The sequence below is a fragment of the Tachysurus vachellii genome, chromosome 8 (genome assembly GCF_030014155.1).
Source record: "Tachysurus vachellii isolate PV-2020 chromosome 8, HZAU_Pvac_v1, whole genome shotgun sequence".
Taxonomy (NCBI): domain Eukaryota; kingdom Metazoa; phylum Chordata; class Actinopteri; order Siluriformes; family Bagridae; genus Tachysurus; species Tachysurus vachellii.
Genome location: NC_083467.1, coordinates 1,477,868 through 1,504,676, shown reverse-complemented (window position 1 = coordinate 1,504,676; position 26,809 = coordinate 1,477,868). Strand labels below are relative to the sequence as shown.

Genomic DNA, 26,809 nt, shown 5'->3' with positions numbered 1-26,809 from the left:
ACATATACAGTAGATAGCTTAAAAGATGACTAGTTCAACATACTGTATATATCGGTATGTTCCCAAGCTATTCTTATAGATTCACACCCATTTGTACAACACCCTCACACTGAATGCTGTTAAACCTTAAACCTCCTGCAGACGTCGTCTGAATTCCTACGCAAATTAGGAGCGCCGAGTCAAGTTGACCTTGTCTGTTTTGACTGCTTATAAAAAATTAAGTATATATGATAGCCTTTTTTTTCACCTTTTTTTGTCTAACTTGTTTACAACATTTTAACATATATTTTGCAAAATTTTTTGTAATATTTGGTATAATAAACCTCATTAATTTGCAAAAATGCCTCATTTTCTAGTAAAAAAAAAAAGAATCAGAAATTTTGAATTATTTTCACTTTAGAGGCACAAAAGTTAACCCTCTGGAGTCGATGAACGCGTATACACGTTTTGTGGCATAATCTCCTGTTAAGGCCGAAAAGAACTTTAATTACACTTTCAGTTTCGATCGTACAGACAAGAGCAATACATCAATCGAATCTGTAAAGGGTCTACTTTTATTTGTATACACACATAATAACAAAACACTGTGCTTTTGTAGAATAAAGAAAATAAACAGAGTGTGTTCTCTGCCATCTCGGTCTCGGTCACCACTCTTCACACACACATAAATAAAACAACCCGAATCTCAGCGAATACTTGCCTCAAATACAAGATAAATATATGCATAGAAAGCTTGAAATGTCTACTTTTAAATAAACAAATTTAAGTCAAAAACAAATAATCTATTTTTATGTAATCCGTATGAAAGTAAGGAGTGGTCTGCTTTCTCCTGTTTCGCCTCATTATAGCTAATGAGTTCCCGCCTCCGTCTGAGCGCGCTGCTCATATGCAAATGAACTGAGGAGATTCAGGTGATCACGTACACGCCCCCGAGACACAGGAATGACTCAGTACATGAAATCCGGACCTGTGTGCTGGTAAGCATGGTAAGTCTCATTATGCAAGCTCATTATGCGGGCCTTTGTCTTCTCAGGTGTGAATCACATTAATATTCATGATAGTTGACGCCCAGTAGCATATGCCCTTTACAAACAAAAAGTGTCTTAGAAAATTTAAATCAATATATTGTTTTCTGTGAGCGAGTAAACAAGATGATTTTCACATATTTTTGAAGCAAAAACTCTAGGCTACAAGATCCAGCTCTCAAAAGTCTTGTGAACCGATGTTCTGTATGTGTTTTATGGCTTTATTCAAGTGATGTAAAATATTTCATTTTTCACTAACCACGCGTGTGTGTCTGTGTGTGTGTGAAATGTTTACAAATGTGTAGCTTTTTTTTTGTCTGGAGGCCAACTGAAATGCAATGCCCAATGCTTTGAACAGTGTTTGACTGTGTGTGTGTGTGTGTGTGTGTGTGTGTGTGTGTTTGTGTGTGTGTGCGTATGTGTGTAGCATCATTTCTGTAGATCATATTTTGCCCTCTGCTATTCAAAAAAGTGTGAAATATTTACAAATGTGTGGCTTTTTTTTTTTCCTGGAGGCCTAATGAAATGCAATTCCCAATTTGTGTGTGTGTGTATGTGTGTGTGCATGTGTGTGTGGTTTGTGAGTGTGTGTTTTGGGTGCGTGTGTTAGTGGACATTTTATGTGTGTATTTTTGTGTCTGTATGTATGTTCATTGCGCTGAAAAGGGCAAAAGTGTGACCTATTGCCCCACTAAATGTGGCCGAGTCAAATTGACTCGGGAGGACTTGAGGAGGAAAGTGTTTATTTTATGAACACATAGTTCAACGAAAATAGACAAAATTAATATTACTTGCAAAGGTCAAAATGGTTTCAAAACAATCTCCTGGCTTTCCTTTGCGGTCTCCGACATCTGGACACGCTTCAACAAGAACTGTGCTGAGAGTTTCACTCCAGGAGAACATGACCATAGATGAACAGCTGTTACCTACCAAGGTTCATTGTCCATTCACACAGTATATTGCAACCAAGCCAGACAAATTTGGGATCAAGTTCTGGATGGCCACGGATTTGGAGACTAAATATGTCTGCAATGCATCTCCTTACTTGGGAAAGGACCCCAGTCGTCAGAAGGGAGAGAGGCTGGCAGAGTCTCTCTCGTGGTCATGAATCTGATGGAGCCATTTTTGGATGATGGCAGAAATGTCACGTTGGTCAATTTCTTTACTTTACTGTAACTGTCGCACAGACTGCTGCAGCGTAAAACAATGCTACTGGGCACGGTGAATAAAGTCTGCCGTGAACTTCCTCAACTTGCAAAAGACACTGCACAGCGAGAGGTATTCTCCACTTCAGTGCTTATAAGTGGCGGTGTCTCCTTGACAATTTATGCACCTAAAAAAAACAAGACTGTGTGTGTTCTAAGTTCCATGCACCAAGACGTGATGATCGGTGACGGCAGAAAGAGAAAACTCAACACGATAACAGACTATAACCACATGAAGGTATGTGAATGTGTGTATAATTTTACACCAGTGCTACAATGTTTTCTGATGTATACTATACATATACAGGCCTATAGAAAAAAGCACATATACTCATGACTCTCTCTCTCTCTCTGCTTTTACAGTGTGGTGTAGACATGTTGGACCAAATGGCGCGGATGTATTCCGTAAGAGCAGCAACACGCAGGTGGCCAGTAGCATTTTTTTAATAATATGCTTGACCTGGTGGTGGTGAATGCCTACATTTTGTACAAGGCATGTACAGGGTGGACAGGCAAAAGAAGATTATTTCTGAGTCTTCTAGCTAAGGAACTTTGTTGCCGATTCATGCAGCAGGAAATATTGGCACAAAGGCAGGCTGCTGAAGCTGCTGCAGCTGCTGTGCCAGGGACTGCACAGACAACGCAGTGCCAGGTGCAAGAGAGCTGCAACAGGAATCGCAGCAGGTTTACCTGTGCAACATGTCAGAAATTCACCTGTGCCAAATGCAGGGACGATGGACACTGGGTCTGCAAATGCTGTAAAGTTTGAAACACTTTAAAATAAACCAGACTTGTGTTTCCATATATTGTGAATGTGTGTGTATGTATCTATATGTGTGTGTGCGCATGTGTGTGTGGTGTGTGATTTGGGTGCGTGTGTTAGTGAACATTTTATGTGTGCATTTTTGTGTCTGTATGTATGTTCATTGCGCCGAAAAGGGCAAAAGTGTGACCTATTGCCCCACTAAATATGGCCGGGTCAAATTGACCCGGGAGGACTTGAGGAGGAAAGTATTTATTTTACGAACACATAGTTCAACGAAAATAGACAAAATTATTTTTTCTTGCAAAGTTCATAATTTGGAACAATCGTGGTAAATTTCAGGCAAATTTGTGGAAGGACACCCAAGTTATGACACATTAAACTTTCCAGATGAGTCAAATAGACCCCAAGTCTACACAAGGGTTATATAAATATCATATGTACTATGGCAATGACAAACCTTAGCACACAATTTTTTATAAATAAAACTATTTTGTATAGATACGGCAGGCCTTTCTGAAGGTTTCTATGTCACACACAGAGGTTTGGCCTGCCTTGGATCTGAGCTACTCTGAGTGAACAAATGCAAATGTGCCAGGCCTCAGAGGTAATGGGGGTGTTTGCACAACAAAAGCAGGAGAACAATGGAGCTGTAGGGGTCCTAGGAGGTGTGAGGTCCAGGGGTTTTACGCTAATTTGCGCAGCCTTAGTAATTCTAGTTAAACACGTCTTAGTAATAAAATAAGAGACTCCACTCTAATGTTATAATAAACAATGAGAACAAATTCGGGGCTGATGCAGTTTTAGCTGTTTCCTTGTTAAACTTGTGAAATTAATTTGTTATTTATCAGCCAACTCCCTATTATGGAATCTGTATCATTACACATTAAGTCATCCAATAGTAACAACCTGCAATAAGGTAAGAACAGAAACTCTGCTTTTGCCTTGAACTGTGTCTTGTTATCCTAGTATTATATAGTTTACGTGGTTGCATACATATGAAACAGCAATTACCCATGCCTAACTGTTAAAATAAATACTATCCAAGATGGCAGTGCGGCAGTAGCACGCAGCGGCCATTCTGGATTCAATATGGTGTAATTAGTTTTTTTTAAGTTGTTATTTGCGCTTTTTAGCCCGACTACTGCTTGTACATGGACACCAGAGACAGCGGTGTTCATGTATACAACCACCAGGAACTAATGAAGTACAGAAATCGTGCAACAATTGCTGCGGAGACCAGGCCTCCAGTCCTCGGTGTCGCCTGATACCGGAGACCAGGGGAGGGGACGCCGAAAGCGGTGCGCCAGGAAGCGGAAGCGCAGTAAGTGGGCAGGTGTCCGTGCTAGGCTAAAAACAAACCATAGCCGGTCAGCTCACCCGTCCATTCTACTAGCCAAAGTTTGCTCCCTGGACAATAAACTGGACTACATCCAACTCGAATGCTCTACCCGGCGAGAGATTAGTAACTGTTGCATGTTTGTTTTCACAGAGACGTGGCTCAGCGACAGAGTTCCGGGTGCCGCCATTCAGCTGGACGGGCTAACTTCATTTAGAGCCGACAGAAATGCAGCTCTGTGCGGCAAGACTCGCGGTAGTGGTGTGTGTGTTTATATCAACACGGAATGGTGTAAGAACCCTGTGCCTGTTTCTTCTTACTGCTCATCGTCAGTGGAGTTTGTGACTGTTAGATGCAGGCCATTTTATTTACCACGGGAATTTACTGTTTACATTGTCGGAGTCTACATTCCTCCTTGCGCTAATGCTAAAGAGGCGCTAAGTGAGCTATACGACCTATTAGCGTCCTACAGAATGCTCACCCCGACGGACTGTTTATCATTGCCGGAGATTTCAATCATGCAAACCTTAAGTCAGTGCTCCCTAAATTCCATCAACATGTGGACTTTGTTATGCTGGACCTTGTTTACACAAACATTCCCGGCGCTTACCGTGCGGAGCCCCGTCCCACCTCGGCTACTCAGACCACATCACTGTTATGCTAATTCCAGCATACAGACCACTCATCAGACGCTCAAAACCGATTCTGAAGCAGGTGAAAAAATGGCCATCAGGAGCCACCTCTGCTCTTCAGGACTGCTTTGAGTGCACTGACTGGAACATCTTCAGGGAGGCTGCAACCAACGGCGACTCCGTCAACTTGGAGAAGTACACGTCAGCAGTGACCAGTTACATCGGCAAGTGCATTGATGACATGACCGTCTCCAAGACCATCACCACACGCTCCAACCAGAAACCGTGGATGACTGCTAACGTGCGTGCGCTGCTGAGGATTAGAGACCTAGACTTCAGAAAAGGGGACAGGGTGGACCTAAGAACATCAAGGGCCAAACTGTCCCAAGCCATCAAAGAGGCAAAGTGCGCACTCACCCAGACAATCCACAGCTACTTCCAAAACAGCGGAGACACCCGGTGCATGTGGCAGGGCATACAGGCGATCACGAACTACAAGACAGATTCACCTGCTTGTGATAGCGATGCCTTCCTCCCAGATGCACTGAACGACTTCCGTAGCGGCAAGGACGACCATCCCTCCCTCAACGACCAAGTACTCTGTCTATCCACGGCTGACGTGAGGAGAACTCTATGCAGAGTTAACCCACGGAAGGCTGCTGGACTACACAACATTCCTGGCAGGGTGCTCAGGGAATGTGCAGAACAGCTAGTGGATGTCTTTACTGACATATTCAACATTTCCCTGAGCAGCACCGTTGTTCCTACGTGCCTCAAAACTACCACCATCGTTCTTGTCCCAAAGAAGTCTACAGTGTCCTGCCTCAATGACTATCGTCCCGTTGCACTCACACCCAAAGTTATTAAGTGCTTCGAGAAGCTCATCATGAGGCACATCAAGACCCAGTTACCACCCTCACTGGACCCCCTACAGTTCGCGTCGAAACCTCTCCACAGACGATGCCATTGCCACAGCCCTCCATTTAGCCCTCACCCACCTGGACAATAAAGACACTTATGTACGAATGCTGTTCATAGACTTTAGTTCAGCATTCAATACAATCATCCCTCAGCACCTGATTGAGAAGCTGAGCCTGCTGGGACTAAACACCTCCCTCTGCAACTGGATTCTGGACTTCCTGACTGGGAGACCTCAGTCTGTCCGGATTGTTAACAGCATCTCCAGCACCACCACACTGAACACTGGAGCCCCTCAGGGCTGTGTGCTCAGTCCACTGCTGTTCACCTTGCTGACTCACGACTGTGCAGCAATGCACAGATCGAATCGTATTATCAAGTTCGCCGATGACACAACCATGGTGGGTCTCATCAACAAGAACAACAAGTCAGCATACAGGGAAGAGGTGCAACAGCTAACTGCCTGGTGTAGAGCCAACAACCTTTCTCTGAATGTGGATAAAACTAAAGAGATGGTTGTTGACTTCAGGAGAGGACAGAGCAACCAATTCCACAATTCCCAGACTTGATGCTATGTGCATCCCATTTGAGGTATCTCAAGGCAACCGTTCCGTCTCTGAGTTAGCCGTGGACTTTTGCATGGCCGACGCCAACAGTGAGTGGATTGTCATAGCACTCTGACACTTTTTACAAAGGTCACTCTCCGGAGGTAAAAGATGAGCTAGCTGCCCGAGAACTGGGACCCGTGATTGACGATCTCATCTTTCTAGCAACCAAAACTGACCAAAGAAGCAAAGAGCGCCACAACGAGAGGGAACCCACTTGGCAGTGCAGAGCCCCGCCAACCCTGTTCCTGTCTCCTTCTTGCTCACCAGACCCAGTTCATCAGCATCATCCCACAGCGCAATGCATGAGGATTGGCCACCGCCGCCTGTACTGTGAAGAGACTGGACACATTGTTCTCGCCTACCCAGCCAAGGGGCTGAGCTGGTCACCAAGAGGAAGCCTGGGAGTGAGATGTTCTGCCACCTCCAAGCCACTGTTAAATGTTTGTCTTAGAATTGGAGAGGAGTATTTTTTGCAGTTTTTTGCAGATGAATAATTGGCCCGGCAATTTGGGGTTGAGTCCGATCCCCTATTGAACACTCTCCTGGCCCGGGCCCTGGACGACCCTGTACTGTGATCTGCTAATCCCATCTCCTCGCGTCCCCGTTTTGTTCGGATTCCCCTGGCTGCCCTGACTCTACTCTGCATGACTCTACTCACCAGTTTATTGTGGAGGTGGATACTTCTGACCTGGGTGTGGGGGCTGTCCCATCCCAGAGAGCTTGTTCTATTCTCAATGCCTCTGCCCCTTGGAGCAGAACTATGCTGTCGGCAAACATAGACTACTGGCCATCAAGATCGCACTGGAGGAGTGCTGCGAATGGATGGAGGGCACTGACCAACCCTTTATTGTATTGATTGACTACAAGGACCTGTGTCTGCATTCAGCAAAAGACATCCCGGATTTTTCAGGTGTTCTGCATTTGGGTCCTCGCCATTCCTGACACTGATAAATTCCCCTTTAAAAGTAAAATGTTCCTTTTGTTGTACTGAAGCTGTTCCCTTTAATGGGTTTAAGCATGAAAGAGAAACAGCCCATTTCATCAACAGATGGAAACTCTGTGAGGGCATGTAGGGTTGTTTGTTAATTTTTTATTTCATGATGTTTATATGATTTATATACATTATTTAATATTAATAAGATTTCTTACATATTTAACAGTTGTTTCTCACAGAGAGCTATCAGAGCTCTTCGGTCAGCTTCAAGAGCTGAAACTCAATTACTGTGATTTGATCTAGAAATTGCTGAAACCTTTCATGATCGCTTGGTAATATATAATGTTACACCTCATAATATAACTAATGAAATGATAGAACTCTGACCCTGACCCTGACTTTTCTTGAATTTGCTTGATGATTAATGTCAATTTTTTTTTTTTTTTTTTTTTTTTTTTTTTTTTTTTTAGCATTTTCAATTTCAATCCGCACATTTGTCTCAGAGAGTCCAAAGAACTTTTTAAAATCTGTCAGTTTATTGAAATTATTGTTGCAGTTTGTTAGAAACCATTTCATTTTACTAACATTCACTGGTGGCCATCACCGGTATTTAATTTCATTCACTGTGAGTATATACAGTATTTACTGTAGCAGGAAATGTTTGTTGCATCCTTTGTATTGTTTAAGCTAATAATTTTGTAATGGCTTATAAAGTTTCATTATCTAATGTTTACATTTTATTGGTAAAAATATGATCAAACATACATGGGAATGCACTGTATAGTTTTATTTACAGATTAAATAATAATACATCATAATTTTTAAAATAAAAAAGCAGATCAATGTAACATTGAATATATGAAAATATGTCCACATAAATCCTATTACATTACAGAAACCGAGCTAAATATAAAAGATCTGAAATGTCTGAAAAGCTCCATTAGCATCCGTTAGCATTACACTCTTTATTCAGGCTGTGATACTGATGCACAATTCCAAATCAATTCTATAATCAAGTAAAAATCTAAACTCTTTTACATACTAAAAAAGCAAAATTAGAAGTAATCATTAATATATTTGCATTAATTACTGGATTAATATGAATATCTGAGTAACTCATTAGACATTCTTTAAAAGTCACTTTTCATGTGAACTTTCTTTATTTACAGGTTGATTGTTGATGTGAACTCTTTTTGAGCACATAGTCATGAGCAAAGTAGACAATCTGTGTTAAGGCATCGAGCATCAAGCAGTTTATATCTTCATTCATGTGGATCTGATCATGATAGTTCAAGACAGGAAAGATACGGTTCACAGGCACACCCAGTTCATAACTGCATTTCTGCATCTAAATACACACACACACATGCACACACACACACACACACACACACACACACACACACAAATTGGGCATTGCATTTCAATACAAACACAAATATACATATGATGTCAAAATTTGTAGTTTACGAAACTACAGTTTTTCCATATGAAAAATGACTCACATTGTCTTTGATCTTCTTGCTTTTGTAGACGTTTTGCAGGTTCTCCTGGGTTAATGGACATGCGAGGTCTACTCTTGTCATGAAAATTACTTGAGGCATTGCTGTAGCATAATCAGGAAACAAAGACATAACACTTCAGTCATATCAGTGTAAAACCTTAGAAGTGTGCTGGATGTTTGTAGTCTGATCAATGATTAGTTTATTGGATTTTATTTTTCTGTGCTAAAATTTCTGCCAACCAAAATATTTTTTTTTTCCAGTTCCAAATGTTTCTAGGTATTCTAAACGGCAGACAATCTTAATTCATATGTTTCGTACATGTAATATGATCCAGTTATGCTATTATGGAGCGCGAGGTTTTGGTCTCAATGTAGAAATGAGAATCATGTGAGTCAGAGTTCTGTTTTGTTTTTATTGTTATACAAATTGAGAGGAAAGGAATTAATTGATTAAATATAATTAATTAAAAAAATATATTCAATGAATTTAAATATATTTTAAATTTCATGACTGACTCACCCATGCTGCTTGCTGCTTTTATAACACTCTTCATTTTTTGGTTAAACTTTTCGTCTTGGGTTGAAATTTTGTCAGCTGGCATGACGAACACCAGGCAGTGCATCTGATCACTCAGGGTGGGGTTTTTATTGTAGTAAGGGCTGCTTTCAAACAGTGGAGTTTCAGAGTTGAACTGAAGAAAAGAGGGTTCAATAAAGACTGTTTATACTTGTAGTATTTTCTGCAAACTACTGTAATGTGAATTCAATAGAGTGTAAGTGTTACACACCGGGTAACCCTCTTTCATGTGACCTTTTAAAGCACTGATGATATCTTCACTGAGGACTCCAGAGTATGTTTCCGCACCCATTATATCATTGAAGACAAAAGGAAATGATCCTTCTTCATTTGCAAATTCAAATTGTTCATACTGTAAAGTTACAGAAAACCATGTTAAAGTTTAACTAGATAACTGTCTCATGCATACAAAGTGAAATGAAGTCACACACGTAGGACTGCGTAATATAGACTCACGCATAGAGTATGAGTCTTTTTTGATCCTGCAGCAGCCAGACAGTTAATAAACTGACGGCCTTCAAAAATGGATCTGATGGTGTTTATGGTGCTGGACTTTCCTGTTCCAACTGGTCCACAGAGGAGGAATCGGAGCTCTTTGACTTCATTACAAATTTGAAATGTCTTGAGAGAGTTTAACATTCTCTCTTGTCTGATGAAAAACAGAGATTCCAACATATTTATATTTACTGATTAAATTATTATAATATTTCATATTTAACTTTTATGAATTTGTACAATCCACTGCGCATTTGCCATCATCTAAGATCATTATGTATAATGGTACTTTGCATATAACCAAAACATGTTTGTGAACTTACTTCCATTCTACTTTCCTCCATTCTTTTATAACTGTAAAAACAATACAATATTAACATGCTATGAATTAATATTAATATTAGTATGTATATAACTATACTAACAGTATATTTCCATTCTTAGGAGGTGCATTGTAAAAAGAACTAGAATGTACATTTCCTGAAGAAAATGTGAATGGTGCTTGCACGTGGCAAATCTTGGCACTCGGTTGCTAGGGTGTTTTGGGTGTTACTTTTGGAGGCAAGTTGACAGAAAGCTAGGGTGCCAAAACATTTAGAGGCTAGTGGAGACAAGCATGTGACGTCATCTGAATACTCTTGAGGAAGTTCCCCTCATTGGGCTGAGTGTTTTTATATGTCACATGACTATGTTGTGCAAATTTTTGATTTTCACGTGACGTCACGTGATGTCATCAGAATACCCGCGAGGCAGTTCCCCTTATTGTGCTCGGTGTTATGATATATCACATGCCCATGTTGTGCAAATTTTTTATTTTCACGTGACATCACATGACGTCACGTGACGTCATCAGAATAGCCGTAAGGAAGTTCCCCTCATTGTTCTGAGTGTTTTGAAATATGACATGTCCATGGTGTGCTAACTTTTTGATTTCGCTTATTTTGGGGGCTGGGATACATGTGACATCACGTAAATATAATAATAATAATAATAATAATAATAATAATAATAATAATAAGTATGCACAATTATAAGAATGTTGCTTTGCAAGCACCATTAATTATTCCCTCCTTTATTTATTAACGCTGAAATATTTAAACCTGTACGATTTCCACCACCCATTATATAATCATTGCTATGTATTTGTCTAATTAGGAATAGTTATTATTAGCATTATGTTAGTTAACTGATATCATTTCATGTAATAATGACTTCTTTTACTTACTGATTCTCACAAGTGCAGAGCATGAGGTGGAACCTGAACTGTTGCTCAGGGTTACGGTGTAGTTTCCTTCATCACTGTCCACAGCCTTTGAAATTTCCAAGTGAAATTTTGTACCCTCTATGCCCATTTTGTGCTTGCCCTCAACACAACGCAATTTTTGGCCATTCTTTTCCCATGAGACTGTTACATATGCTGTGTTTGCCTGACAGGTAAGAATAAAATCCTGTCCATGTACAACTTGTTTATCAGCCAGAACTGTGACAAATTCTGTTAAACGGATAAGAAAAATTTTATTATATTAAAATATTATGAAATGTATATAGATATTTGTTTCTATTTCAGGTCATGAGCATGTCGAGCCAACCGTACACTCCTCAGGATTTCATATATTTTCAAAATGCTTAATAGATTTAAACATTCATTAGTTCATCTGAACCAGCTAACGTGTGTTAGTTTAGGCTATCGTCATGTACAGAGCCCAAACTCCTAACATCTCTGTTTAAATTACTAAATAATTATTTAAATATAACACATACTGTACAGAATTATAATTAACAAGTTATTCTGCAAGAATGTACCAGTTCCAGAGTCACTGTGGTATATTTCTGATATATTTCAGATCCTAAAGTAACATTAGACCGTGTTGAATGAAATGCTTCAGTTTGTGTTTACGTACCAGGTTTGGTTATAAATAATCCTATGACTGCATCTACAATCTTTGCCATTCTTGATATTAGATGCTGTAGCCCTGTAAAGAATGAAGAATGAAGAGAACAGTGATGCAGAAAATCAAAAGAAAGAAAAAGGAAGTAAATGTGTAGAACAGAACTAGGTTGTACCTGTAATAAAAGACACTTATGAATGAGAATATAATGATCTTGAAATTAATTGCAACAAAACAATCAACTGGTTCTTGTTTATTATGGTTTAAGATCATTAGTAGAGGTGTGTGTGTTCATGTGTTTTGTTTGCATATGAGAAAAAGAAGTGAGTGTGTTTTCTATACTACACATGATCCTTTTAAATGAACATAACTTACCTTGTGTGAAGCTCCGAGTGAGATTTAAGGTCTGTGTGTGTTTCTCTGTCTGCTGTTCTAAGTGTGCAGCTCAAATCGTCTTCTTCTCGACTGCTGATTCTTCTTTATCTTTTGCTGTTATAAAGTGCAAAGGGGAGTGAAGCATTACTGAGAGAACAAAAGTGAAACGTATCTGTCATCTTTTAATAACTTGAATAATAGCATATTTATTTTTTATTGGCATTTACAGCGTTTGGTAGACGCCCTTATCCAGATTGACCTACAAAACTGGTTTTACTTCTCTATTATTGAATACATTAACTCTGCTTCACTAGGTTAACACACTTAAGATACCATGAGCCTAAAACACTGTTCAAAGTTTTTTTTTTAAATACACACATAAAAGAAACCCGTGGAGAAAATGCTAGTTCAAGTATTTAATGAAGTATTTCATGTTTATTGATTCCACATGTATGGTGAAACATTCTTATTTATAGCTCATGAATACTTTCATGAACAATATAAACTTTTAAGCTATTGTAATTTTGTAGAAATTAGGGACTAAATACAGGAACATGAGCATGTACATTCTGAATCTGCATGAATTCCCTGCACAGTAACCATCATCATTTACTATGACTCTCCATATCCTTAGTATAAAGAGCGATGATCTCAGTGAGAAGGTCAGCAACAGGTGAAAAAATAGGAATGGTGGCTTCATTCAAAAGTTGCTCGACCCACTGGAAAACGGGAAGCTGGAAAACAACACATAGGTTCATAGCGCCTTAGTAAGCATGAGCAGACTCTGGCTACTTAGTCAATGAGTAATTTGATGGCTACTGCACCAAAATATTCTAAGAAACAGAACATTCCTTCATTCATTCATTCATTCATTCATTTTGTACCGCTTATCCGAACTACCTCGGGTCACGGGGAGCCTGTGCCTATCTCAGGCGTCTTTGGGCATCAAGGCAGGATACACCCTGGACGGAGTGCCAACCCATCGCAGGGCACACACACACTCTCATTCACTCACACACTATGGACAATTTTCCAGAGATGCCAATCAACCTACCATGCATGTCTTTGGACCGGGGGAGGAAACCGGAGTACCCGGAGGAAACCCCCGAAGCACGGGGAGAACATGCAAACTCCACACACACAAGGCGGAGGCGGGAATCGAACCCCCAACCCTGGAGGTGTGAGTCAAATGTGCTAACCACTAAGCCACCATGCCCCCAGAAACAGAACAATGGAAGAACAAAATTAAATCATATAAGGAAAAGTGTTGATAAGCACCAAGCCTCCAAAGTTCAAGAAGTTTATACATACCCATGGCAAAATGCGAGTTGTGTTGAAGAAGAAGCTCAAAGATGAGAATAAAGACTAAAATGGGGCATATCAGAACTGTATGTAAGGTTACTGTAACCAGCAGTATTTCGGTGCAAGTAACGTCTACTGGACAAACTTGTATCCCTGGTACCAGCTGGTTGATTGCTGTCTATACGACTGTTAATAAACCTACCTCAACTGAATCCAGTCTTTGTGAGTTTGGCGGGTTAGTTCTTCATTAAATTTCAACTTAGAATTGTTGTTTAATATTATAGTCAGATTGCAGGAGCTAGCCTGGGCCAATGTAGGTTGGAAGCGAGATTTCTCTTACAGTGCTGACCAGAGAAAAGCAAGACACTCTGTAAAGTCTGCTTCAAGAGTTAAAACTCAACTACTGTGACTTGATCTAGAGGTTGATGAAACCTTTAATGATCCCTTAGTAATAACTAATGATACACCTCATAATATAACTAATGAAATGATAGAACTCTGGGTTTGGGTTTTGTGACTCTTGAGTTTTCTTGAATTTGCTTGATGATTAATTTCAAAAGAATTTTTTTTTCTATTTTCAAATTCAATCCACACATTTGTTTCAATCAGAGATTTCATCAATCAAAGAACTTTTAAAATCTGTCAGTGCATTGAAATTATTGTTGCAGTTTGTTAGAAACCATTTAATTTCACTAACATTCTCTGGTGGCCATCACCGGTATTTCATTTCATTCACTGTAAGTGTATATTTACTGTAGCAGGAAATGTTTGTTGTATTGTTTAAGCTAATCATTTTGTAATGGCTTATAAAGTTTCATTATCTAATATTTACATTTCATTGGTAAAATGGGTATGCATTGTATAGTTTTATTTACAGATGAATAATAATAATAATACATCAGAATTTTTATTTAAAAAAACACTGTTTCATTCAATATATGATAATATGTCCACATAAATCCTATTACATTACAGAAACTGAGCTAAATATAAAATATCTGAAATGTCTGAAAAGCTCCATGTTAGCATTACACTCTTTATTCAAGCTGTGATACTGATGCACAATTCCAAATCAAATCTATAATCATGTAAAAATCCTTTACCAAACTCTTTTACATACTAAAAAAGCAAAATTAAAAGTAATCATTAATATATTTGCATTAATTATTGGATTAATATGAATATCTGACTAATTCATTCTAATTCTAGACATGATTTAAAACTGTTTGTCACTTATCATGTGAACTTTATTCACAGGTTGATTGTTGATGTGAACTCTTTTTGAGCACATAGTCATTAGCAAAGTAGATAATCTTTGTTAAGGCTTCGAGCATCAGGCAGTTTATATCTTCATTCATGTGGATCTGCTCATGATAGTTCAGGACAGGAAAGATACGGTTCACAGGCACACCCAGTTCATAACTGCATTTCTGCATCTAAACACACAAACACACACACACACACACACACACACACACACACACACACAAATATACATATGATGTCAAAATTTGTAGTTACGAAACTCTACAGTTTTCAATATGACTCACATTCTCTTTGATCTTCTTGCTTTTGTAGACATTTTGCAGGTTCTCCTTGGGTATTGGACATGCGTGGTCTACTCTCGTCATGAAAACCACTTGAGGAATTCCTGTAACATAATCAGGAAACAAACACATAACAATTCAGTCATTTCACCGTAAAACCTTAGAAGTGTGCTGGATTTTTGCAGTCTGATTAATTAGTTTATTGGATTTATGTTTCTGTGCTAAAATTTCTGCCACCCCAAATGAATTTATTCCACTTCCAAATGTTTCTAGGTATTCTAAACTGCAGACAATCGTAATTCATATGTTTTGTACATGTAATATGATCCAGTTATGCTATTATGGAGAGCGAGGTTTTGGTCTCAATGTAGAAATGAAAATCATGTGAGTCAGAGCATCAGAGCAGTCAAGATTTGAATAGTGCTGTTTGGTTTTTATTGTTACACAAATGGAGAGGAAAGGAATGAATTGATTAAATTAAATGTAATTAACTTATAAAATATATTTAATTAATTAATTACATTAATATTACTGAGGGGGGCACGGTGGCTTAGTGGTTAGCACGTTCGCCTCACACCTCCAGGGTTGGGGGTTCGATTCCCGCCTCTGCCTTGTGTGTGTGGAGTTTGCATGTTCTCCCCGTGCCTTGGGGGTTTCCTCCGGGTACTCCCGTTTCCTCCCACGGTCCAAAGACATGCATGGTAGGTTGATTGGCATCTCTGGAAAAATTGTCTGTAGTGTGTGAGTGCATGAGTGAATGAGAGTGTGTGTGTGCCCTGCGATGGGTTGGCACTCCGTCCAGAGTGTATCCTGCCTTGATGCCCGATGACGCCTGAGATAGGCACAGGCTCCCCGTGACCCGAGGTAGTTCGGATAAGCAGTAGAAAGTGTGTGAGTAAGTAAGTGAGTGAGTGAGTAATCTTACTGAGTTCATGACTGACTCACCCATGCTGCTTGCTGCTTTCATGACACTATTCATTTTTTTGTTAAACTTTTCGTCTTGGGTTGAAATTTTGTCAGCTGGCATGACGAACACCAGGCAGTGCATCTGATCACTCAGGATGGGGTTTTTATTGTAGTAAGGGCTGCTTTCAGACAGTGGAGTTTCAGAGTTGAACTGAAGAAAAGAGGGTTCAATAAAGACGTATGATTTGATTAGGGCAAACTACTATAATGTGAATTCAATAGAGTGTAAGTGTTACACACCGGGTAACCCTCTTTCACGTGACCTTTTAAAGCACTGACGATATCTTCATTGAGGACTCCAGAGTCTTTTTCCGCACCCATTATATCATTGAAGGCAAAAGGAAATGATCCTTCTTCATTTGCAAATTCAAATCTTTCATACTGTAATGTTACAGAAAACCATGTTAAAGTTTAACTAGATAACTGTCTCATGCATACAAAGTGAAATGAAGTCACACACGTAGGACTGTGTAATATACGTAGGACTCACGCATAGAGTATGAGTCTTTTTTGATCCTGCAGCAGCCAGACAGTTAATAAACTGACGGCCTTCAAAAATGGATCTGATGGTGTTTATGGTGCTGGACTTTCCTGCTCCAACCGGTCCACAGACGAGGAATCTGAGCTCTTGGACTTCATTAAAAATTTTAAATGTCTTGAGAGACTTTAACATTCTCTCTTGTCTGAAGAAAAAAGGTGATTCCAACATATTTATATTTACTAATTAAATTATTATAATATTTCATATTTAACTTTTATATATTTGTGTAATCCACTGCGCATGTGCCATCATCTAAGATCTTTATGGATAATGGTACTTTGCATATAACCAAAACATGTTTGTGAACGTACTTCCATTCCACTGTTCTCCATTCTTTTGTAACTGTAAAAACAATACAATATTAACATGTTATGAATTAATATTAATATAAGTATGTATATAACTATACTAACAGTATATTCCCATTCTTAGGAGGTGCATTGTAAAAAGAAATTACGCTCTTCTTTATTTGTTGGTGCTGAAATTTTTTAAACCTGTACGATGTCCACCACCCATTATATAATCATTGCTATTTATTTGTCTGATTAGGAAAAGTTATTATTAGCATTATGTTAGTTAACTGATATCATTTCATGTAATAATGACTTCTGTTACTTACTGATTCTCACAAGTGCAGAGCATGAGGTGGAACCTGAACTGTTGCTCAGGGTTACAGTGTAGTTTCCTTCATCGCTGTCTACAGCGTTTGATATTTTCAAGTGAAATTTTGTACCCTCAATGCTCACATCGTGCTTGCCCTCAACACAAATCAATTTTTGGCCATGCTTTTCCCATGAGACTGTTACATATGCTGTGTTTGCCTGACAGGAAAGAATAATCGTCTGTCCATGTTCAACTTGTTGATTAGCCAGAACTGTGACAAATTCTGTTAATCGGATAAGAAAAATGTAATTAAATTCAAATATTATAAAATGTATATAGATCTATGTTTGTATTTCAGGTCATGAGCATGTCGAGCCAACCGTACACTCCTCAGGATGCTTAAAGAATTCTTTTAGAATTTTTCATTTCATATATTTTGAAAATGCTTAAAATTAGATTTAAAATTAATTGATTCTTCTGAACCAGCTAATGTGTGTTAGATTAGACCATTGTCATGTACAGAGCCCAAACTCCCAATATCTCTGTTTAAATTACTGAATAATTATTTAATTATAACACATACAGAATTATAATTAACAAGTTATTCTGAAAGAATGCACCAGTTCCAGAGTCACTGTGGTATATTTCTGATATATTTCAGACCCTAAATTAACATTAGACCGTGTTGAATGAAATGCTTCAGTTTGTGTTTACATACCAGGTTTGGTTATAAATAATCCCATGATAAACTTTGCCATTCTTGATATTAGATACTGAAGCCCTGAAGAGAATGTGCAGCACACAACTAGGCTGTACCTGTAATAAAAGACACTTATGAATGAGAAAATAATGATCTTGAAATTAACAGCAACAATACAATCAACTGGTTCTTGTTTATTATGGTTTAAGATCAATAGTAGAGGTGTGTGTGTTCATGTGTGTGTTTTGTTTGCATATGAGGTAAAGAAGTGAGTGTGTTTTCTATAACTTAATGTTTTTGACTTTACAGTATGTTGCTCCTCGATTATTATTTCTACTTTATCAAAGCATTATTCAGTCAATTTTATTTTATTGTTCAACTTGTTTTTTTCGGCATGCTTTCTGTTAAAAATATGGTCAAACTCACAAAGGTGTCCAATATTGCTGCAAAAGTTATAGGTCTTCCAACACCGAACTCACTTAGCAATTTCAATAGAGCGGGATTCCACACATCCACTAAATGAGTATCTAGCCCCACTGCCCTCAGGGTGCAGGTACAGGGCTCTGAGGTGCAGGGGGCCTGCTTTGGAAGAAGCCCGATTCCCTCAGTCATTAAGTACCTTAACATCAGACATCGCTGAAGTGTTATTTTGAATGTTTCTTGACATGTGTGTATTAATGACTGTTTATGTTTATGTTGTGTGTGTCAAACAAGTGCAGTGTTGTGGAAAAGAATTTCCCCTTTGGGGACAATAAAGTATAAAGTAAGTAGGGTTGGGAACCGAGAACCGGTTCTTATTCAGAATCGGTTTTGTTTTTTGACACGAACTGGAACCGTGCGGAATTTTTTAGTTTCGATTCCAAACGCGGTTCCAGACATGCAAAGCGCTGGGAGCGGTCACTTTAAATAGCCATGTCTTACCTCATGAATATTAATTGTTTTACAGTCACGCAGCTTACCACCAATTAACGCAGCTTACCACAGAGATTAGTCACTCGCGCTGCTGTGCTGAGGTATGCTTTGTGTTAAAAATGTCTTTGTCATTTCCAAAGCTACAACAATGAAGCAAATCTACCCACTCTGAGAGGGTTTTCTCCACAGCTGGAGATACAATAAGCCAGGAAAGGTCTCGTCTTCTCTCAGAGAAAGCAGACATGTTAATTTTTCTTCAGAAAAATTGCTAACTGTTTTGCTAAGTTGTAATTCTGGATGTTAAATTTGATGTTGGATTTATTTAAATTTAAATTGATATGTATTGAAATGCTCTGTTTAAAATATTTAGAGTGATTAATAAACACAAATGGAATTGTTTAAGTATTGTGCATTATTTTTAACATTTCTTTTGTTATGGAATCGGAATCAGAACCGGGAATCGTAAGGCAGAACTGGAACCGGAATCGGAACCGGAAAATTTCTTTTGATACCCAACCCTAAAAGTAAGTAAAGTAAAGTAAGTGTTTTCTATACGACACATGATCCTTTTAAATGAACATAACTTACCTTGTGTGAAGCTCAGAGTGAGATTTAAGGTCTGTGTGTGTTTCTCTGTCTGCTGTAAGTGTGCAGCTCAGCTCATCTTCCTCTCAACTGCTGATTTTTCTTTCTCTTTTGTGTTATACAGTAAAGTGCAGAGGGGAGTGAAGCATTAGTGAGAAAACAAAAGTGAAAGTATCTGTCGTCTTTTAATAACGTGAATAATAGAATGTTTATTTTTTATTGACATTTGCAGCGTTTGGTAGACGCCCTTATCCAGAGTGAACTACAAAACTGGTTTTACTTCTCTAATATTGAATACATTAGCTCTACTTCACTATGTTAACATACTTACTGTAAGATACCTTGAGCCTAAAACACTGCTTTTTTTTTTTTAAATACACACATAAAAGAAACGGGAGAAAATGCTAGTTCAAGTATTTTATGAAGAATTTCATGTTTATTGATTCCACATGTATGCTGAAACATTCTTATTTATAGCTCATGAATACTTTCATGAACAATATAAACTTTTAAGCTATTGTAATTTTGTAGAAATTAGGGACTAAAAACAGGAACATGAGCATGTACATTATGAATCTGCATGAATTCCCTGCACAGTAACCATCATCATTTACTATGACTCTCCATATCCTTAGTATAAAGAGTGATGATCTCAGTGAGAAGGTCAGCAACAGGTGAAAAAATAGGAATGGTGGCTTCATTCAAAAGTTGCTCGACCCACTGGAAAACGGGAAGCTGGAAAACAACACATAGGTTCATAGCGCCTTAGTAAGCATGAGCAGACTCTGGCTACTTAGTTAATGAGTAATTTGATGGCTACTGCACTAAAATATTCTAAGAAACAGAACATTCATTCATTTATTCATTCATTTTCTACCGCTTATCCGAACTACCTCGGGTCACGGGGAGCCTGTGCCTATCTCAGGCGTCTTTGGGCATCAAGGCAGGATACACCCTTTAAGGAGTGCCAACCAATCGCAGGGCACACACACACACTCTCATTCACTCACACACTATGGACAATTTTCCAGAGATGCCAATCAACCTACCATGCATGTCTTTGGACCGGGGGAGGAAACCCGAGTACCCGGAGGAAACCCCCGAGGCACGGGGAGAACATGCAAACTCCACACACACAAGGTGGAGGCGGGAATCGAACCCCCAACCCTGGAGGTGTGAGGCGAACGTGCTAACCACTAAGCCACCGTGCCCCCAGAAACAGAACAATGGAAGAACAAAATTAAATCATATAAGGAAAAGTGTTGATAAGCTCCAAGCCTCCAAAATTCAAAAAATTTATACATACCCATGGCAAAATGCGAGTTGTGTTGAAGAAGAAGCTCAAAGATGAGAATAAAGCCTAAAATGGGGCATATCATAACTGTATGTAAGGTTACTGTAACCAGCAGTATCTCGGTGCAAGTAACGTCTACTGGACAAACTTGTATCCCTGGTACCAGCTGGTTGATTGCTGTCTATACGACTGTTAATAAACCTACCTCAACTGAATCCAGTCTTTGTGAGTTTGGCGGATTATTTCTTCATTAAATTTCAACTTAGAATTGTTGTTTAATATTATAGTCAGATTGCAGGAGCTAGCCTGGGCCAATGTAGGTTGGAAGCGAGATTTCTCCTACAGTGCTGACAAGAGAAAAGCAAGACACTCTGTAAAGTCTGCTTCGAGTTAAAACTCAACTACTGTGATTTGATCTAGAAGTTGGTGAAACTTTTAATGATCCCTTAGTAATAATTAATGATACACTTCATAATTGGAATGAGTCTGTCTGTGTTTTGCCCTGTTCCTGTCTGGTGTCTGCCTTGCTGTTAATTGTTTGCTCCGCCCACTCATTTGTTACCATGGACACTAATTGCACTCCATCTCTCCCTCAGTCGTATCGTCTTAGTCACTGATTGTCTCTGCTTGGTGATTGGTTCGTGTTTGTTATATCTACCCTGTTGTTCACTTCCCTGGTGTTGGTCGTTGTTGGATGTTTGTGTCTATGTTCCTGTTTCCCGTGTGCTCAGTGTTCTGCCCTGATTTGCCTGCCCATCTGTTTGCCTGTTTCTTGCTTTGGCTTAATAAAAGATTGAGCTGCATTTGGGTCCTCACTCGCCTTTGTCTCAGCGTGGCAATAATATAACTAATGAAATGATAGAACTCTGAGTTTGGGTTTTGTGACTGAGTTTTCTTGAATTTGCTTGATGATTAAAGTCAAAAGAATTTTTTTTTTTCTATTTTTAAATTCAATCCACACATTTGTCTCAGAGAGTTTGTCAATCAAAGAACTTTTAAAATCTGTCAGTTCATTGAAATTATTATTGCAGTTTGTTAGAAACCATTGTATTTTACTAACATTCTCTGGTGGCCATCACCGGTATTTCATTTCATTCACTGTAAGTGTATATTTACTGTAGCAGGAAATGTTTGTTGTATTGTTTAAGCTAATCATTTTGTAATGGCTTATAAAGTTTCATTATGTAATATTTACATTTTATTGGTAAAATGGGTATGCATTGTATAGTTTAATTTACAGATTAATAATAATACATCAGAATTTTTATTAAAAAAATGGATCAATGTTGCATTCAATATATGATAATATGTCCACATAAATCCTATTACATTACAGAAACTGAGCTAAATATAAAAGATCTGAAATGTCTGAAAAGGTCCATGTTAGCATTACACTCTTTATTCAAGCTGTGATACTGATGCACAATTCCAAATCAATTCTATAATCATGTAAAAATCTTTTACCAAACTTTTTTATATACTTAAAAAGCAAAATTAAAAGTAATCATTAATATATTTGCATTAATTATTGGATTAATATGAATATCTGAGTAACTCATTAGACATTCTTTAAAATTGTCACTTATCATGTGAACTTTCTTTATTTACAGGTTGATTATTGATGTGAACTCTTTTTGAGCACATAGTCATTAGCCCAGTAGATAATCTGTGTTAAGGCATTGAGCATCAGGCAGTTTATATCTTCATTCATGTGGATCTGCTCATGATAGTTCATGACAGGAAAGATACGGTTCACAGGCACACCCAGTTCATAACTGCATTTCTGCATCTGGAAACACACACACACACACACACACACACACACACACACACACAAACACACAAATATACAGTTTCCATAAATCTACAGTTTTCAAAATGTAAAAGTGACTCACATTCTCTTTGATCATCTTGCTTTTGTAGACGTTTTGCAGGTTCTTCTCGGGTATTGGACATGCGAGGTCTACTCTTGTCATGAAAACCACTTGAGGAATTCCTGTAGCATAATCAGGAAACACACACGTAACAATTCAGTCATTTCAGTGTAAAACCTTAGAAGTGTGCTGGATTTTTGTGGTCTGATTAATGATAAGTTTATTGGATTTATATTTCTTTGCTAAAATTCTTGCCAACCAAAATGAATTTATTCTGACTCACCCATGCTGCTTGCTGCTTTCATGACACTCTTCATTTTTTGCATAAACTTTTTATCCTGGGTTGAAATTGTGTCAGCTGGCATGACGAACACCAGGCAGTGCATCTGATCACTCAGGGTGGGGTTTTTATTGTAGTAAAGGTTGCTTTCAGACAGTGGAGTTTGAGGGTTGAACTGAAGAAAAGAGGGTTCAATAAAGACCCAATAAATAATGTTTATACTTGTAGTATTTTCTAGTGACATTTGTTATTTACGTATGATGTGATTAGGGCAAACTACTATAATGTGAATTCAATAGAGTGTAAGTGTTACACACCGGGTAACACTCTCTCATGTGACCTTTTAAAGCACTGACAATATCTTCACTGAGGACTCCTGAGTATGTTTCTGCACCCATTATATCATTGATGGCAAAAGGAAATGATCCTTCTTCATTTGCAATTTGAAATCGTTCATACTGTAATGTTACAGAAAACCATGTTAAAGTTTAACTAGATAACTGACTCATGCATACAAAGTGAAATGAAATCACACACGTAGGACTGTAATATAGACTCACGCATAGAGTATGACTCGTTGTTGATCCTGCAGCAGCCAGACAGTTAATAAACTGACGGCCTTCAAAAATGGATCTGATGGTGTTTATGGTGCTGGACTTTCCTGTTCCAACTGGTCCACAGACAAGGAATCGGAGATCTTTGACATCATTATAAATTTTAAATGTTTTGAGAGACTTTAGCATTCTCTCTTGTCTGAAGAAAAAAAGGTGATTCCAGTATATTTATAATTAACTAGAATGTACATTTCCTGAAGAAAATGTGAATGGTGCTGGCACATGGCAAGTTCCCCTCATCATGCTGAGTGTTTTGATATATGACATGTCCATGTTGTGCTAACATTTTGATTTCGCTTATTTTGGGGGCGGGGCTTCACGTGACGTCAGTTCCCCTCATCGGGCTGAGTGTTTTGATATTTGACATGTCCATGTTGTGCTAACTTTTTGATTTTGTTTTTTTGGGTGCGGGGCTACACATGACGTCACGTGAATACCCAGTGGGGTGGCAATACTTTTGGTCAAAAGTTGCTACTGAAATAAAACTTTGTCCCGAGTAAGGTCCTAAAGGAACTGGTCAAGTTTGGTGTAAATCGCTCGAAAACCTGCAGAGTTATAAACCTCCAAAATTCATAATGGAAGTCTATGGGGGAAAAAAGCCATTTTGAGCTTCCGTACCGGGAATTCCGGAATTCCGATCGCTAATAAAAGTCATAGCACACCTCTCCTCAATGAGCCGGTCGATTTAACACCTCATTCATGGGTCTAGGACAAAAGCTGCAGGACAAGTTAAGCGCCAAAGTTTTGTCCGGCACAATAACAAAAATGTTGCTTTGCAAGCACCATTAATTATTAAATTATTATAATATTTCATATTTAGATTTTATATATTTGTGTAATTCACTGCGCATTTGCCATCGCATTCCACTTTCCACTTTCATACAAAGTGAAATGAAGTCACACACGTAGGACTGTGTAATATACGTAGGACTCACGCATAGAGTATGAGTCTTTTTTGATCCTGCAGCAGCCAGACAGTTAATAAACTGACGGCCTTCAAAAATGGATCTGATGGTGTTTATGGTGCTGGACTTTCCTGCTCCAACTGGTCCACAGACGAGGAATCTGAGCTCTTGGACTTCATTAAAAATTTTAAATGTCTTGAGAGACTTTAACATTCTCTCTTGTCTGAAGAAAAAAGGTGATTCCAACATATTTATATTTACTAATTAAATTATTATAATATTTCATATTTAACTTTTATATATTTGTGTAATCCACTGCGCATGTGCCATCATCTAAGATCTTTATGGATAATGGTACTTTGCATATAACCAAAACATGTTTGTGAACGTACTTCCATTCCACTGTTCTCCATTCTTTTGTAACTGTAAAAACAATACAATATAAACTTGCTATGAATTAATATTAATATTAGTATGTATATAACTATACTAACAGTATATTCCCATTCTTAGGAGGTGCATTGTAAAAAGAAATTACGCCCTCCTTTATTTATTAGAGCTGAAATATTTTGAACCTGTACGAGTTCCACCACCCATTATATAGTCATTGCTATGTATTTGTCTGATTAGGAATAGTTATCATTAGCATTATGTTAGTTAACTGATATCATTTCATGTAATAATGACTTCTGTTACTTACTGATTCTCACAAGTGCAGAGCATGAGGTGGAACCGGAACTGTTTCTCAGGGTTAGGGTGTAGTTTCCTTCATCACCGTCCACAGCGTTTGAAATTTTCAAGTCAAAATTTGTACCAATTGTTTGCATTTTGTACTTGCCCTCAACACAATTTTTGGCCATGCTTTTCCCATGAGACTGTTACATATGCTGTGTTTGCCTGACAGGTAAGAATAAAATCCTGTCCACGTTCTTGGTTCCACGTACTTGTTTATCAGACAACTTTGTGACAAATTCTGTTAAACGGATAAGAAAAATGTAATTGAATTCAAATATTATAAAATGTATATAGATATATGTTACTATTGCAGGTCATGAGCATGTAAAGCCAACCGTACACTCCTCGGGATGCTTAAAGAATTCTTTTTAGAATTTTTCATTTTATATATTTTCAAAATGCTTAAAATTAGATTTAAACATTCATTAGTTCATCTGAACCAGCTAACGTGTGTTAGATTAGGCCATTGTCATGTACAGAGCCCAAACTCCCAATATCTCTGTTTTTAATATAATTATTACATTCAGAATTATAATTGACAAGTTATTCTGCAAGAATGCACCAGTTCCAGAGTCACTGTGGTATATTTCTGATATATTTCAGACCCTAAATTAACATTAGACCGTGTTTAATGAAATGCTTCAGTTTGTGTTTACATACCAGGTTTGGTTATAAAGAATCCCATGATTGACTCTTTCATACTTGCCATTAGATACTGTAGCCCTGTAGAGAATTTGTAGCACAGAACTAGGTTTTCCTGTAATAAAAGACACTTATGAATAAGAATATAATGATCTTGAAATTAATAGCTACAATACAATCAACTGGTTCTTGTTTATTATGGTTTAAGATCATTAGTAGAGGTGTGTGTGTGTTTTGTTTGCATATGAGATAAAGAAGTGAGTGTGTTTTCTATACTACACGTGATCATTTTAAATGAACATAACTTACCTTGTGTGAAGCTCCAAGTGAGATTTAAGGTCTGTGTGTGTTTCTCTGTCTGCTGTTCTAACTGTGAAGCTCAACTCGTCTTCTTCTCGACTGCTGATTCTTCTTTCTCTTTTGCTGTTATAAAGTGTAAATGGGAGTAAAGCATTTCTGAGAGAACAAAAGTGAAAGGTATCTGTCATCTTTTTATGACTTGAATAACAGCATTCATAGCATTTTTTATTGACATTACAGCGTTTGGCAGACGCAAAACTGCTTTTAATTCCTATTATTGAATACTCTTCACTAAGTTAACATACTTAAGATACCATGAGCCTAAAACACTGTTCAAAGTTTTTTTTAAATACACACATAAAAGAAACCTGGGAAGAAAATGCTAGTTCAAGTGTGGGAATTTTTTACTAAAATAATGTAAAAGACAACATAGATTAGGGGAAAGGTGAGAGAGGGAAAAAGAACATACATTGAGAGTCAAATGTTATACAGTGCACAGGCCATTAGGCTCATGGAGGCGAGCAGGTTCTAGGCACAGGCCATTAAAGGTTAAAGGTAAAGAATAACTAAACACCCCTTTAGGCTAAGAACACACAGCTACCAACACACACACACAAAGGCAGAAAAAACACATGTGATAAGGCCCAAAATTGAGCATAAGGTTTTAATAAGAAGATTCAAAATCAAAAGAATCACTTCTTAATATAAAATGGTTTGACAGCATAACAAGGAGAATATTGAGTCT

At 38.1% G+C, this 26,809-nt stretch overlaps 3 protein-coding genes across 4 annotated transcripts; all 3 read right to left on the bottom strand.

Annotated features, from left to right (window-relative positions):
- Positions 1-8,583: 8,583 nt before the first annotated feature.
- On the bottom strand, positions 8,584-12,387 carry LOC132850517 (interferon-induced protein 44-like). Its single transcript, XM_060877157.1, has 9 exons — positions 12,265-12,387; positions 11,902-11,973; positions 11,226-11,492; positions 10,324-10,354; positions 9,962-10,154; positions 9,717-9,857; positions 9,449-9,620; positions 8,930-9,030; positions 8,584-8,772 (listed from the first exon to the last, which is right to left on the bottom strand). The coding sequence occupies exons 2-9, from the start codon at positions 11,948-11,950 to the stop codon at positions 8,584-8,586; spliced, it is 1,143 nt and encodes a 380-aa protein (XP_060733140.1). The 5' UTR covers positions 11,951-11,973; positions 12,265-12,387.
- Positions 12,388-14,419: 2,032 nt separating this feature from the next.
- Positions 14,420-19,525, bottom strand: LOC132850587 (interferon-induced protein 44-like). Its single transcript, XM_060877229.1, has 9 exons — positions 19,424-19,525; positions 17,942-18,039; positions 17,240-17,506; positions 16,932-16,962; positions 16,570-16,762; positions 16,320-16,460; positions 16,059-16,230; positions 15,117-15,217; positions 14,420-15,002 (listed from the first exon to the last, which is right to left on the bottom strand). The coding sequence occupies exons 2-9, from the start codon at positions 17,979-17,981 to the stop codon at positions 14,814-14,816; spliced, it is 1,134 nt and encodes a 377-aa protein (XP_060733212.1). The 5' UTR covers positions 17,982-18,039; positions 19,424-19,525; the 3' UTR covers positions 14,420-14,813.
- A 2,450-nt stretch (positions 19,526-21,975) lies between these two features.
- Positions 21,976-26,186, bottom strand: LOC132849811 (interferon-induced protein 44-like). Of its 2 annotated transcripts, none has more exons than XM_060875693.1 (9): positions 26,074-26,186; positions 25,783-25,879; positions 25,088-25,360; positions 24,780-24,810; positions 23,429-23,621; positions 23,186-23,326; positions 22,872-23,043; positions 22,610-22,710; positions 21,976-22,503 (listed from the first exon to the last, which is right to left on the bottom strand). In XM_060875693.1, exons 3-9 carry the CDS (start codon positions 25,245-25,247, stop codon positions 22,330-22,332), a joined length of 972 nt encoding a protein of 323 aa, XP_060731676.1. In that variant the 5' UTR covers positions 25,248-25,360; positions 25,783-25,879; positions 26,074-26,186; the 3' UTR covers positions 21,976-22,329. The 2 variants fall into 2 exon arrangements, with proteins under 2 accessions (XP_060731676.1, XP_060731678.1); XM_060875695.1 differs by having other exon boundaries at positions 25,829-25,879.
- Between the last annotated feature and the right edge of the window lie 623 nt (positions 26,187-26,809).

Bases quoted from the DNA above. Each gene is read 5' to 3' on its own strand.
- LOC132850517 (XM_060877157.1), bottom strand. From the start codon at position 11,950: ATGGCAAAGATTGTAGATGCAGTCATAGGATTATTTATAACCAAACCT. The intron at 9,031-9,448 runs GTGAGTCAGTCA...ATTATGCTACAG, and splicing joins AAAAGCAGCAAGCAGCATGG to CAATGCCTCAAGTAATTTTC. The intron at 8,773-8,929 runs GTGAGTCATTTT...GTGTGTATTTAG, and splicing joins GCAAGAAGATCAAAGACAAT to ATGCAGAAATGCAGTTATGA.
- LOC132850587 (XM_060877229.1), bottom strand. From the start codon at position 17,981: ATGGCAAAGTTTATCATGGGATTATTTATAACCAAACCTG. The intron at 16,461-16,569 runs GTGAGTCCTACG...GTAACATTACAG, and splicing joins AAAAGACTCATACTCTATGC to TATGAAAGATTTGAATTTGC. The intron at 15,218-16,058 runs GTGAGTCAGTCA...ATTATGTTACAG, and splicing joins GAAAGCAGCAAGCAGCATGG to GAATTCCTCAAGTGGTTTTC.
- LOC132849811 (XM_060875693.1), bottom strand. From the start codon at position 25,247: ATGGCCAAAAATTGTGTTGAGGGCAAGTACAAAATGCAAACAATTGGT. The intron at 24,811-25,087 runs GTAAGTAACAGA...TTGTTTTTACAG, and splicing joins CTCTGCACTTGTGAGAATCA to TTACAAAAGAATGGAGAACA. The intron at 22,504-22,609 runs GTGAGTCACTTT...GTGTGTTTCCAG, and splicing joins GCAAGATGATCAAAGAGAAT to ATGCAGAAATGCAGTTATGA.